Source organism: Bombina bombina, chromosome 1 (genome assembly GCF_027579735.1).
Source record: "Bombina bombina isolate aBomBom1 chromosome 1, aBomBom1.pri, whole genome shotgun sequence".
NCBI lineage: Eukaryota > Metazoa > Chordata > Amphibia > Anura > Bombinatoridae > Bombina > Bombina bombina.
In genome coordinates, this window is record NC_069499.1 from 734,055,029 (window position 1) to 734,070,160 (window position 15,132).

The 15,132-nt window shown below is 38.5% G+C and overlaps 1 protein-coding gene across 2 annotated transcripts in view; it reads right to left on the reverse strand.

The window, feature by feature from the left end:
- Window positions 1-13,457: 13,457 nt before the first annotated feature.
- Window positions 13,458-15,132, reverse strand: part of LOC128645919 (kelch-like protein 13) — a 370,359-nt gene continuing 368,684 nt past the window's right edge. For both annotated transcript variants that reach the window (XM_053699248.1, XM_053699247.1), the window contains one exon: window positions 13,458-14,879. In XM_053699248.1, coding sequence (XP_053555223.1) covers window positions 14,392-14,879 — 488 coding nt within the window. In that variant the 3' untranslated portion in view covers window positions 13,458-14,391. The remainder of the gene's footprint in view (window positions 14,880-15,132) is intronic.

The window sequence follows — 15,132 nt, forward strand, 5'->3', positions numbered from 1 at the left end:
CAAGATAGAAGCTTAATATCTATGGAATGCATAGGTTCAAACGGAACCCCTTGAAGAACTTTAAGAACTAAGTTTAAGCTCCATGGTGGAGCAACAGGTTTGAATAAAGGCATGATTCTGACTAAAGCCTGACTAAACGCTTGAACGTCTGGAACATCTGCCAGACGCTAGTGTAAAAGAATCGACAATGCAGAAATCTGTCCTTTTAAGGAACTAGCGGATAATCCCTTCTCCAAACCTTCTTGGAGAAAAGACAATATGCTAGGAATCCTAATCTTACTCCATGAGTAACCCTTGGATTCACACCAATAAAAATATTTGCGCCAAATCTTATGATAGATCTTCCTGGTGACAGACTTTCTAGCTTGAATCAGGTTATCAATGACAGACTCAGAGAAACCACGCTTTGATAGAATCAGGCGTTCAATCTTTAAGCAGTCAGACACAGAGAAATTGGATTTGGATGCGTGAATGGACCTTAGATTAGAAGGTCCTGCCTCAATGGCAGAGTCCACGGTGGAGCAGATGACATGTCCACTAGGTCTGCATACCAAGTCCTGCGTGGCCACGCAGGTGCTATCAGAAGTACCTAAGCTCTCTCCTGCTTGATTCTGGCAACCAGACGTGGGAGGAGAGGAAACGGTGGAAATACATAGGCCAGATTGAAGGACCAGGGTACTGTTAGAGCATCTATCATTACCTCCTGGGGATCCCGGGACCTGGACCCGTAACGAGGAAGTTTAGCATTCTGACGGGACGCCATCAGATCCAATTCTGGTGTGCCCCATAGCTGAGTCAGCTGGGCAAATACCTCCGGATGGAGTCCCCACTCCCCTGGATGAAAAGTCTGACGACTTAGGAAATCCGCCTCCCAGTTCTCTACCCCTGGGATATGGATTGCTAAAAGATGACAAGACTGATTCTCCGCCCATCGGATTATTTTGGTTACCTCCATCATCGCTAGAGAACTCAGTGTTCCTCCCTGATGATTGATATAAGCTACAGTCATGATGTTGTCCGACTGAAATCTGATGAATTTGGCCGCAGCTAGCTGAGGCCACGCCTGAAGCGAATTGAATATCGCTCTCAGTTCTAGAATGTTTATCGGGAGGAGAGTTTCTTCCCGAGACCATAAGCCCTGTGCTTTCAGGGAGTTCCAGACTGCACCCCAGCCTAGCAGGCTGGCATCTGTCGTTACAATAAGCCACTGTGGCCTGCGGAAACACATTCCCTGAGACAGGTGGTCCTGAGACAACCACCAGAGAAGTGAGTCTCTGGTCTCCTGGTCCAGATGCAGTTGAGGAGATAAATCTGTATAATCTCCATTCCACTGTTTGAAAATGCATAGTTGCAGTGGTCTGAGGTGTAGGCAGGCAAAAGGAACTATGTCCATTGCTGCTACCATGAGACCGATTACCTCCATACACTGAGCCACTGATGGTCGAGGAATGGAATGAAGAGCTCGGCAAGTGGTTAAGAGTTTTGATTTTCTGACCTCCGTCAGAAATATTTTCCTTTCTACCGAGTCTATCAGAGTCCCTAGGAAGGAAACTCTTGTGAGAGGGAAGAGAAAACTCTTTATGTTCACCTTCCGCCCGTGAGATCTCAGAAAAGCCAACACGATGTCCGTGTGAGACTTGGCTAGCTGGAAAGTCGAAGCCTGAATTAAGATGTCGTCTAGATAAGGCGCCACCGCTATGCCCCGCGGTCTTAGAACCGCCAAAAGGGACCCTAGCACCTTTGTGAAAATTCTGGGAGCCGTGGCCAACCCAAAGGGAAGGGCCACAAACTGGTAATGCCTGTCCAGAAAGGAGAATCTGAGGAATTGATGATGATCTCTTTGAATAGGGATGTGTAGATACGCATCCTTTAATTCCACGGTAGTCATATATTGACCCTCCTGGATCAGAGGTAGAATAGTCTGAATAGTCTCCATCTTGAATGATGGTACTTTGAGGAATTTGTTCAGAATTTTGAGATCCAAGATTGTGGTTCCCAAAAAAGAGGGAACTTTCAGACCAAACAGGTTTGAGTAAAACCCTAGCCCTTGTTCCGCTTTTGGAACTGGGCGGATCACTCCCATGGTATGTAGGTCTTCTACACAGCGTAAGAACGCCTCTCTCTTTGTCTGGTTTGCAGATAATTGAGAAGTGTGAAACCTCCCCCTTGGGGGAGAGTCTTTAAAGTCCAGAAAATATCCCTGGGACACAATTTCTAAAGCCCAGGAATCGTGGACATCTCTTGCCCAAGCCTGAGCGAAGAGAGAGTCTGCCCCCTACTAGATCCAGTCCCGGATCGGGGGCTACCCCTTCATGCTGTCTTAGAGGCAGCTGCAGGCTTCTTGGCCTGTTTGCCCTTGTTCCAAACCTGGTTAGGTCTCCAGACTGACTTGGATTGGGCAAAATTCCCCTTTTGCTTTGCAGCAGGGGAAGCTGAAGCGGGACCACCCTTGAAATTCCGAAAGGAACGAAAATTATTTTGTTTGGTCCTCAATGTATTTGTTTTATCCTGAGGGAGAGCATGGCCTTTCCCTCCAGTGATGTCTGAAATAATCTCTTTCAGTTCAGGCCCGAATAGGGTCTTTCCTTTGAAAGGGATGTTGAAAAGTTTAGATTTTGATGATACATCAGCAGACCAGGACTTAAGCCATAACGCCCTGCATGCTAAAATGGCAAAACCTGAATTCTTTGCCGCTAACTTAGCCAGTTGGAAAGCGGCATCTGTAATGAAAGAATTAGCCAACTTAAGAGCCTTAATTCTATCCATAATATCCTCTAATGGAGTCTCCATCTGAAGAGCCTTTTCTAGAGCCTCAAACCAGAAAGCAGCTGCAGTAGTTACAGGAACAATGCACGCAATAGGTTGGAGAAGAAAACCTTGCTGAAAATTTTTTTTCTTCAGGAGACCCTCTCTTTGAAAGCACAACTGTCTTCGATAGGTATAGTTGTACGCTTAGATAGAGTAGAAATAGCTCCCTCCACCTTAGGAACCGTCTGCCACGAGTCCCGCATGGTGTCAGATATGGGAAACATTTTCTTAAAAACAGGAGGGGGAGCAAACTGAATACCTGGTTTATCCCACTCCTTAGTAACAATATTCACAATCCTCTTAGGGACTGGAAAAACATCAGTGTAAACAGGAACCTCTAAGTATTTATCCATTTTACACAATTTCTTTGGAACCACTATGGGGTCACAATCATCTAGAGTCACTAATACCTCCCTGAGCAATAAGTGGAGGTGTTCAAGCATAAATTTAAAGGCCGTCATGTCAGAATCTGTCTGAGGGAGCGTCTTTCCTCAATCAGAAATTTCTCCCTCAGATAACAAATCCCTTACCCCTACTTCAGAACATTGTGAGGGTATATCAGATACAGCTACTAAAGCGTCAGACTGCTCAGCTTTACTTAACCCAGAACTGTCACGCTTTCCTTGTAAACCAGGCAGTTTAGAGAAAACCTCTGTGAGGGTTTTATTCATAACTGTGGCCATGTCTTGTAAAGTAAATGAATTTGACGCATTAGAGGTACTTGGCGTCACTTGTGCGGGCGTTACTGGTTGTGACACTTGGGGAGAGCTAGATGTCAAAAACTCATTTCCTTCTGTCTGAGAATCATCTATTGCTATATTTTTCATTGCTAAAATATGCTCTTTATAATTTAGACATATCAGTGCAAGTGGGACACATTCTAAGAGGGGGTTCCACAATGGCTTCTAAACACATTAAACAAGGATTTCTTTCATGTAATTAGCAAGAGTCCATGAGCTAGTGACGTATGGGATATACATTCCTACCAGGAGGGGCAAAGTTTCCCAAACCTTAAAATGCCTATAAATACACCCCTCACCACACCCACAATTCAGTTTTACAAACTTTGCCTCCTATGGAGGTGGTGAAGTAAGTTTGTGCTAGATTCTACGTTTATATGCGCTCCGCAGCAAGTTGGGGCCCGGTTTTCCTCTCAGCGTGCAGTGAATGTCAGAGGGATGTGAGGAGAGTATTGCCTATTTGAATTCAATGATCTCCTTCTACGGGGTCTATTTCATAGGTTCTCTGTTATCGGTCGTGGAGATTCATCTCTTACCTCCCTTTTCAGATCGACGATATACTCTTATATATATATATATACCATTACCTCTGTTGATTTTCGTTTCAGTACTGGTTTGGCTTTCTACAAACATGTAGATGAGTGTCCTGGGGTAAGTAAGTCTTATTTTCTGTGACATTGTGATAGTAGTTGGACTGAAAGTAAGGGGGGGGGGGGGAATAATGCACACCTTATAAAACTTTATCCCAATGTTTTATAGAAATTGGCTGAGGTGATGGTAGGTGGCGCAAATCAATGCTGATTCCCTGTAGTGAAGTGTTACTATTTCAATGTTATTATTATTAGTTACGTGAGTTCCGTGGTGAATTCTATTTGCTTATTTTAAATTGCTAATAGTATCAATTTCTATTAATATTATAGATTTCTATTAATAATATACTCCTTATATAAATAAAAAGCCTTTAGGTTGGTAAATATAAAAACAATTTATTCTCACAATATGTAAAAATGTATACACTTTATGTACTATTGACACCGGTGTCTAAGTTACTATAAAAGATACTATAAAATAGACAAACATAAAATACAAAAATAAAATACAATTTCAAGTTAAAATGATATAATTTCAAGTTTAAAATGATACTAATACGTTGAGTGTTAGTGATACACTTTACTTATTTCCACAGTACTTATTTCAAGGTTATGTTGCAATATTATTGACATTCATATACTTTAGTAATAAACTGCTATTAGTCTTGGTTTTTTAACGTTAAGACCTTACAGTTTTGGCCGAGTATATGTGATAATACACTATATTCTAATAGTGCTGGTTGTGCTGTTTTAACAGTGCTCTAAAGTACCTTGAAGTGTATCCGTCTGTTGATACTGTATCCGTTGGGGAATATTGCGGTTAAATATATGCCGCTGCTTGATTCCCTTTAGTGTGTCCGTCTAATGACACGTTTTAAGTTTGAGAATACTGCGGTTAAATAAATGCCGCTGTTTGATTTTCTTAAGTGACTGGGTTTGCTGGATGAGTTGTGATGTTAGATCTCTCAGGCGGTTAAATATATGCCGCTGCGGTGACTTTGTTGCAGTTTAAGTTCAACCTGCAATAAAAAATGTGGATGATGTTATTCACACTGACGTGAATGTTTCCTGCGGTTTCCCGTGACCGCTTGAAGTGTTGTCGGTCAGTGACCGATCTGGCTCTTCAAGGATGGTGGTTCCTATGGAGGTGGTGAAGTAAGTTAAGGAGTATATTATTAATAGAGATCTATAATATTAATAGAAATTGATACTATTAGCAATTTAAAATAAGCAAATAGAATTCACCACGGAACTCACGTAACTAATAATAATAACATTGAAATAGTAACACTTCACTACAGGGAATCAGCATTGATTTGCGCCACCTACCATCACCTCAGCCAAGTTATTTTCTGTGACACTCTAAGCTATGGTTGGGCACTTTTTTATAAAGTTCTAAATATATGTATTCAAACATTTATTTGCCTTGACTCAGGATGTTCAACATTCCTTTTTTTCAGACAGTCAGTTTCATATTTGGGATAATGCATTTGAACCAATCATTTTTTCTTACCTTAAAAAATTTGACTTTTTCCCTGTGGGCTGTTAGGCTCGCGGGGGCTGAAAATGCTTCATTTTATTGCGTCATTCTTGGCGCGGACTTTTTTGGCGCAAAAAAAAAAAATCTTTTCTGTTTCCGGCGTCATACGTGTCGCCGGAAGTTGCGTCATTTTTTTGATGTTCTTTTGCACCAAAAATGTCGGCGTTCCGGATGTGGCGTCATTTTTGGCGCCAAAAGCATTTAGGCGCCAAATAATGTGGGCGTCTTATTTGGCACTAAAAAAATATGGGCGTCGCTTTTGTCTCCACATTATTTAAGTCTCATTTATTGCTTCTGGTTGCTAGAAGCTTGTTCACTGTCATTTTTTTCCCATTCCTGAAACTGTCATTTAAGGAATTTGATCAATTTTGCTTTATATGTTGTTTTTTCTTTTACATATTGCAAGATGTTCCACGTTGAAACTGAGTTAGAAGATACTTCAGGAAAATTACTGCCCGGTGCTGGAGCTACCAAGCTAAGTGTATCTGCTATAAATTTTTGGTATCTGTTTCTCCAGCTGTTGTTTGTATTGCATGTCATGACAAACTTATTAATGCAGATAAAATTTCCTTTAGTACTGTTACATTACCTGTTGCTGTTCCGTCAACATCTAATTTTCAGAGTGTTCCTGATAAACATAAGAGATTTTATTTTTTAAATCCATTAAGAAGGCTATGTCTGTTATTTCTCCTTCTAGTTTACATAAAAGTCTTTTAAAACTTCTCTTTTTTCAGATGAATTTTTAAATGAACATCATCATTCTGATACTGATAATGGTTCTTCTGGTTCAGAGGTTTCTGTCTCAGAGGTTGATGCTGATAAATCTTTGTATTTGTTCAAGATGGAATTTATTCGTTCTTTATTTTAAGAAGTATTAATTGCATTAGAAAAAGAGGATTCTGGTCCTCTTGATACTAAATCTAAACGTTTAAATAAGGTTTTTAAATCTCCTGTAGTTATTCCAGAAGTGTTTAATCTCCCTGATGCTATTTCTGAAGTAATTTCTAGGGAATGGAATAATTTGGGTAATTATTTTACTCCTTCTAAACGTTTAAGCAATTATATCCTGTGCCATCTGACAGATTAGAGTTTTTTGGGACAAAATCCCTAAGGTTATGGGGTTGTCTCTACTCCTGCTAAATGTACTACTATTTCTACGGCAGATAGTACTTCATTTAAGGATCCTTTAGATAGGAAAATTGAATCCTTTCTAAGAAAAGCTTACTTATGTTCAGGTAATCTTCTTAGACCTGCTATATTTTTAGTGGATGTTGCTGCAGCTTCAACTTTTTGGTTAAGAAGCTTTAGCGCAACAAGTCACAGATCATAATTTTATAGCATTATTATTATTCTATAACATGCTAATAATTTTATTGGTGATACCATCTTTTGATGTCATTAGAGTTGATGTCAGGTATATGTCTCTAGCTATTTTAGCTAGAAAAGCTTTATGGATTAAACTTGGAATGCTGATATGTCTTCTAAGTCAACTTTGCTTTCCCTTTCTTTCCAGGGTAATAAATTATTATCTCAACTGTTAGGAGCGGTATCAGTTTGGAAACTATTTCCAGTTTGGAATATATCCAAGCCTTATAGAAACCTATAGCCAGCTCCTAAGTACCCATGTAGGTGCGGACCTTATTCCAGCTCAGCTGGTATGGGGCAGATTACGTTTTCTTCAAAGAAATTTGGATCAATTCCGTTCTCATTCTCTGGTTTCAGAACATTGTTTCAGAAAGGTACTGAATTGGCTTCAAGTTGAGGCCTCCTGCTAAGAGATTTTTTTCTTTCCCGTGTCCCAGTTAACCCAGCAAAGGCTCAGCATTTCTGAAATGTGTTTCAGATCTAGAGTTGGCTGGAGTAATTATGCCAGTTCCAGTTCTGGAACAGGGGCTGGGGTTTTATTTTATCTCTTCATTGTACCAAAGAAGGTCAATTCCTTCAGACCAGTTCTGGATCTATCAATATTGAATCGTTATGTAAGGATACCAACATTTAAGATGGTTACTGTAGGACTATCCTGCCTTTTGTTTAGCAAGGGCATTATATGTCTTCAATAGATTTACAGGATGTGTATCTGCATATTCCGATTCATCCAGATCACTTTTAGTGTCTGAGATTCTCTTTTTAGACAAGCATTACCAGTTTGTGGCTCTACCGTTTGGCCTAGCCTCAGTTCCAATAATTTTTTTCAAAGGTTCTCGGTGCCCTTCTTTCTGTAATCAGAGAACAGGGTTTTGGTATTTCCTTATTTGGACGATATCTTGGTACTTGCTCAGTCTTCTCATTTTCGAAGAATCTTATACGAATCGACTTGTGTTGTTTCTTCGAGTTCATGGTTGGAGGATCAATTTACCAATCAGTTCATTGATTCCTCAGACAAGGGTAACCTTTTTAGGTTTCTAGATAGATTCAGTGTCTATGACTCTGTCCTTGTCAGACAAGAGAAGTTTAACATTGATATCAGCTTGTCAAAACCTTCAGTCACAATCATTCCCTTTGGTAGCCTTATGCATGGAAATTTTAGGTCTTAGGACTGCCGCATCAGATGCGATCTCCTTTGCTCGTTTTCACATGCGACCTCTTCAGCTCTGTATGCTGAACCAATGGTGCAGGGATTACTCAAAGATATCTCAATTAATATCTTTAAACCGGTTATACGACACTCTCTGACATGGTGGACAGATCACCATCGTTTAGTTCAGGGGGCTTCTTTGTTCTTCCGACCTGGACTATGATCTCAACAGATGCAAGTCTTACAGGTTGGGGAGCTGTGTGGGGGTATCTGAAAGCACAAGGGGTTTGGGAATCTCAGGAGGTGAGATTTCCGATCAATATTTTGGAACTCCGTGCAATTTTCAGAGCTCTTCAGTCTTGGTCTCTTCTGAAGAGAGAGTTGTTCATTTGTTTTCAGATAGACAATGTCACAACTGTGGCATACATCAATCATCAAGGAGGGACTCACAGTCCTCTGGCTATGAAAGAAGTATCTCGAATTTTGGTTTTGGCGGAATCCAGCTCCTGTCTAATCTCTGCGGTTCATATCCCAGGTATGGACAATTGGAAAGCGGATTATCTCAGTCACCAAACGTTGCACCTGGGCGAATGGTCTCTTCACCCAGAGGTATTTCCTCAGATTGTTCAAATGTGGGAACTCCCAGAAATAGATCTGATGGCTTCTCATCTAAACAAGAAACTTCCCTGGTATCTGTCCGGATCCCGGGATCCTCGGGCGGAGGCAGTGGATGCATTATCTCTTCCTTACAAGTGTCATCCTGCCTATATCTTTCCGCCTCTAGTTCTTCTTCCAAGGGTATTTTCCAATATTCTAAAGGAATGCTCGTTTGTCCTGCTGGTAGCTCCAGCATGGTCTCACAGGTTTTGGTATGCGGATCTTGTCCGGATGGCCTCTTGCCATCTGTGGACTCTTCCGTTAAGACCAGTCTTTCTGTCTCAAGGTTCTTTTTTCCATCAGGATCTCATTACCTTAATTTTAAGGTATGGAGTTTGAACGCTTGTTTCTTGGTCAAAGAGGTTTCTCTGACTCTGTGATTGATACTATGTGACAGGCTCGTAAATCTGTATCTAGAGAGATATATTATAGAGTCTGGAAGACTTATATTTCTTAGTGTCTTTCTCATCTTTTTTCTTGGCATTCTTTTTGAATACCGAGAATTTTACAGTTTCTTCAGGATGGTTTAGATAAAGGTTTGTCCGCAAATTCCTTGAAAGACAAATCTCTGCTCTTTCTGTTCTTTTTCACAGAAGGATTGCTAATCTTCCTGATATTCATTGTTTTGTACAACCTTTGGTTCGTATAAAACCTGTCATTAAGTCAATTTCTCCTCCTTGGAGTTTGAATTTGGTTCTGGGGGCTCTTCAAGCTCCTCCTTTTGAACCCATGCATTCTTTGGTCGTTATATTACTTTCTTGGAAAGTTTTGTTTCTTTTGGCCATCTCTTCTGCCAGAAGAGTCTCTGAATTATCTACTCTTTTTTGTGAGTCTCCTTTTCTGATTTTGCATCAGGATAAGGCGGTGCTGCGAACTTCTTTTGAATTTTTTACCTAAGGTTGTGAATTCTAACAACATTAGTAGAGAAATTGCGGTTCCTTCATTATGTCCTAATCCTATGAATTCTAAGGAGAAATCATTGCATTCTTTGGATGCTGTTAGAGCTTTGTAATATTATGTTGAAGCTACTAAGTCTTTCCGAAAGACTTCTAGTCTATTTGTCATCTTTTCCGGTTCTAGAAAAGGCCAGAAAGCTTCTGCCATTTCTTTGGCATCTTGGTTGAAATCTTTATTTCATCATGCCTATGTTGAGTCGGGTAACACTCCGCCTCAAAGGATTCCAGCTCATTCTACTAGGTCAGTTTCTACTTCCTGGGCGTTTAGGAATGAAGCTTCGGTTGATCAGATTTGCAAAGCAGCAACTTGGTCCTCTTTGCATGCTTTTACTGAATTCTACCATTTTGATGCGTTTTCTTCTTCTGAAGCAGTTTTTGGTAGAAACGTACTTCAGGCAGTGGTTTCAGTTTGAATCTTCTGCTTATGTTTTTTCATTAACATTTTATTCTGGGTGTGGATTATTTTCAGCAGGAATTGGCTGTCTTTATTTTATCCCTCCCTCTCTAGTGACTCTTGCGTGGAAAGATCCACATCTTGGGTAATCATTATCCCATACGTCACTAGCTCATGGACTCTTGCTAATTACATGAAAGAAAACATAATTTATGTAAGAACTTACCTGATAAATTCATTTCTTTCATATTAGCAAGAGTCCATGAGGCCCGCCCTTTTTTGTGGTGGTTTTGATTTTTTGTATAAAGCACAATTATTCCAATTCCTTATTTTATATGCTTTCGCACTTTTTTCTTATCACCCCACTTCTTGGCTATTCGTTAAACTGAAAAATATAGCAGGTCTAAGAAGATTATCTGAACATAAGTAAGCTTTTCTTAGAAAGGATACAAATTTCCTATCTAAAGGATCCTTAAATGAAGTACTATCTGCCATAGGAATAGTAGTACATTTAGCAGGAGTAGAGACAGCCCCATAACCTTAGGGATTTTGTCCCAAAAAACTCTAATCTGTCAGATGGCACAGGATATAATTGCTTAAACGTTTAGAAGGAGTAAAAGAATTACCCAAATTATTCCATTCCCTAGAAATTACTTCAGAAATAGCATCAGGGAGATTAAACACTTCTGGAATAACTACAGGAGATTTAAAAACCTTATTTAAACGTTTAGATTTAGTATCAAGAGGACCAGAATCCTCTATTTCTAATGCAATTAATACTTCTTTAAATAAAGAACGAATAAATTCCATCTTGAACAAATACAAAGATTTATCAGCATCAACCTCTGAGACAGAAACCTCTGAACCAGAAGAACCATTATCAGTATCAGAATGATGATGTTCATTTAAAAATTCATCTGAAAAAAGAGAAGTTTTAAAAGACTTTTATGTAAACTAGAAGGAGAAATAACAGACATAGCCTTCTTAATGGATTTAAAAAATAAAATCTCTTATGTTTATCAGGAACACTCTGAAAATTAGATGTTGACGGAACAGCAACAGGTAATGTAACAGTACTAAAGGAAATTTTATCTGCATTAATAAGTTTGTCATGACATGCAATACAAACAACAGCTGGAGAAACAGATACCAAAAATTTATAGCAGATACACTTAGCTTGGTAGCTCCAGCACCGGGCAGTGATTTTCCTGAAGTATCTTCTGACTCAGTTGCAACGTGGAACATCTTGCAATATGTAATAGAAAAAACAACATATAAAGCAAAATTGATCAAATTCCTTAAATGACAGTTTCAGGAATGGGGAAAAAAATGCCAGTGAACAAGCTTCTAGCAACCAGAAGCAATAAATAATGAGATTTAAATAATGTGGAGACAAAAGCGACGCCCATATTTTTTTAGCGCCAATTAAGACGCCAACACATTATTTGGCGCCTAAATGCTTTTGGCGCCAAAAATGACGCCACATCCGGAACGCCGACATTTTTGGCGCAAAAGAACGTCAAAAAAATGACGCAACTTCCGGCGACACGTATGACGCCGGAAACAGAAAAGATTTTTTGTGCCAAAAAAGTCTGCGCCAAGAATGACGCAATAAAATGAAGCATTTTCAGCCCCCGCGAGCCTAACAGCCCACAGGGAAAAAGTCAAATTTTTTAAGGGTGTGGTGAGGGGTGTATTTATAGGCATTTTAAGGTTTGGGAAACTTTGCCCCTCCTGGTAGGAATGTATATCCCATACGTCACTAGCTCATGGACTCTTGCTAATTACATGAAAGAAACGTTTTTCCTTATCAGTGTCTAATGAGCCCTTTATGCAAGCTTGGATTCTTACTAAGTCTCTGAATACAGCTTACCCTTCCCTCATGGGGATATTGCCAGCCTTTTATAGAATTAACAGTCTGTCTAGAAAAAATTAGACTAAACATACCTCAAAGCAGTTTAGCCTGCAAACTGTTCCCCCAACTGAAGTTTTCCTGTACTCTTCAGTCCTTGTGAGAACAGCAGTGTATTTTAGTTACAAAGTGCTAAAATCATCATCCTCCCTGCAGAAATCTTCATCTCTTTTCTGCCAGAGAGTAAATAGTACACACCGGTATCACTTAAAATAACAAACTTGCTTGAGAAAATAAAAACAAACATTTTTGTCACCACACTCACTTTACCGTTCCTAGCAGTTAAACAGGCAAAGAGAATGACTGGGGGGCGGAGCTAAGGGAGGTGCTATATAGAAAACTCTGCTGTGGGTGCTCTCTTTGCCATTTCCTGTTAGGAAGGAGAATATCCCACAAGTAAAGGATGAATCCGTGGACTCGATACATCTTACAAGAGAAAAGAAATAATGTGCATAGAATGTAATGGTTTTTCTAATGGTACATTAATTTTACAGTATAATATTTTCACACCATCTAAAAAAAAAAAAATATATATATATATATATATATTTTTTTTTTACTTATTATTATTATTATTTTTTATTTTTTTAATTATGAGCAGACAGCTATCACCATCTTATAATTTACCATGAAGCAATTAAGAACAAAACTTAAAATTAGGAGCATGCAAATCAAATAGTATCGTATAGCCCTTGTTTTTAAGTAGTCCAAGCTGTAATAGGGTTAAATAAAACTACTATATCATATATAAACTGATTCAGGTAATTTGGGTCATACAAAATTTGACTTCCAGCCTCTAGGAACATGCAGAATTCTCAAGGCTAATTTATAATAGAAAGCAAAATAAATAATAAATGTAAATTGAAATTAGATTTTGAAATAATTAAATTAATCCCATTAAGCGATCTAAATTCTAGTCAAATGCAGATACCAAATTTACATATAACCTTTGCTGGTTTCTTAATAGTCTGGCTGGATCTAATATTTGAAATAAAAATGATACAAAAGTAGTAACGTCAAATTCATTATTATAAGCATTACCTCAAGTATTTTAATAGCAAATAAGAATGATACATGCACTGTGGTCATAAGAAATGTGATATCTTTGCCTGCTCAATACAGAATATTGGATCATCTTGCAGTCTTGCAGAGACGGTTCTTTGTACTGCATACTGCAGTCTTTCTAGCTGCTCAGTACATAAAAAAAAATCTCAAATGTAGGTCACTGTACCCATTTGTACATCATTCTCCTAGCGAGCAAACCACAAATATACAGGCAAAGTTTGTATCTAGGCAACATTGCGACAGAAGAAAATAGTAATATTAATGAAGGATCTCTCAATAATTGAATTTAAAAGTTTTATTGAACAAAGGAAAATAAAACATGGTGTCAGCTCACTCAGTAATAGCAGTTGTTCCTGTTCCAGCTGCATTTTGTGCTAAATAACTGAAACTGTATATTTACAAAATTATATTTAAGTTATTTCGACATGTAAGAAGGAAGTGTGGTAAATATTTTCACTGGAAGCTATTTGGTCAGATTTGTTCCAGTCATGTCTAGCCCTTATCCAGCAGAATTATTGGGATTCAGGCATTTCATAAAACTGAATATATATTTTTTTACAGTAGTTTTTGCACCTAAACACACAGCATTAAAAGAATGGCTTTATTAAATATAAACTGAAACAATAAATAGAATATGTAAAACAAAGTGTGAGATGCAATTGCTTCAGAAACAGTTTATTGAGAAATGTCAAAAAGGATCCACATTTCAAATAGCAGATTTGCATAATCTGACAGGAAAAACCTTGAGATTTTAAAAAAGGACACATTTAATGAAGTGCTTAAATAGATGTCAGCAGACATTTTAATGATATACGACCATCCCCCCCCCCAATTTGAAATTGAAAAGTATATTTCCTCATTAGCAGTCAGGAAAAATAATATGTTTTACACAGCTGTAAAACAGCCACAATGTGCCTTCTTCTTAAATGAAGTTTATAAACCAAGGAATCTCAAACACCAGAATTAAATACGTACCTAACTGCAATCTTTAGAAGACTAGTTTTTGCTTAATATTTGGCCATCTTTAAATACATTTCACCATTTCATTTTTTTATATAAATAACCTAAGCCAAATTAAATTGTTCAACATAGTCTTTATTAGAGTAACTTTGCCCATCCCTTGCTGGCCAATCTTCTTATTGTAGAACTGTAGGGAGATTACAAATTAATAATAAAACAGCTCTAAGACAACATCTTTAGGCAACTATGTATCTTCAAGGAGCTGAAAGAGGAGATTCCCTAGATGGAGAATCACTGTTGTCCTCAGGTGGAAAAACTGTAAGAGTACAAGCTCGAATGCCTCCAAGGGATTCTGGGAGGTCAAAAACTTTATGCCATTCATCCTTCTCAGGGTCATATTTCTGTACTATTTCAACCATGCATCGGTTGTTCCAAGAATATCCACCAACCACGTAAATTTTATTTTCAAACACTGCCACTCCAACATCACTTTGTCCACGTAACATTGCAGCAATTGGAATCCACTGGTCTAGCGATGGAGAGTAGTATTCACAACTTAGAACATCATCATAATCACTAGTTCCTCTAAAGTGATTTCCGCCAATAACATAAAGTTTGTCTCCAACAGTGCACATACAATGTAATCCTCGAACTGTGGTCATAGGAGCTTTCTGGGTCCATTTATCAGTATCCGGGTCAAAACACATAAGTTCCTTCTGGAAAGTGTCATGGGTGATTCCCCCTGAAAACAAAAATCATAATGTTGTGTCAAATTCAAAGTTGGAAATCTAGTCTGGTTTAAAACATTTAAATTAACACAACAGTCTCATTTTATATCACAAGCTTTTAAAGAGACAAAATAAGAAGAACAAAGAAAACGAAAATAAAACAGCCCCACTTATATTTTTCAAGTTGCTATATAATGATTTTGTTCATGTTCTGATTGACACCACAAGATTATTCCTTACCAATGGGTAAATATCAAGCCAACCCTT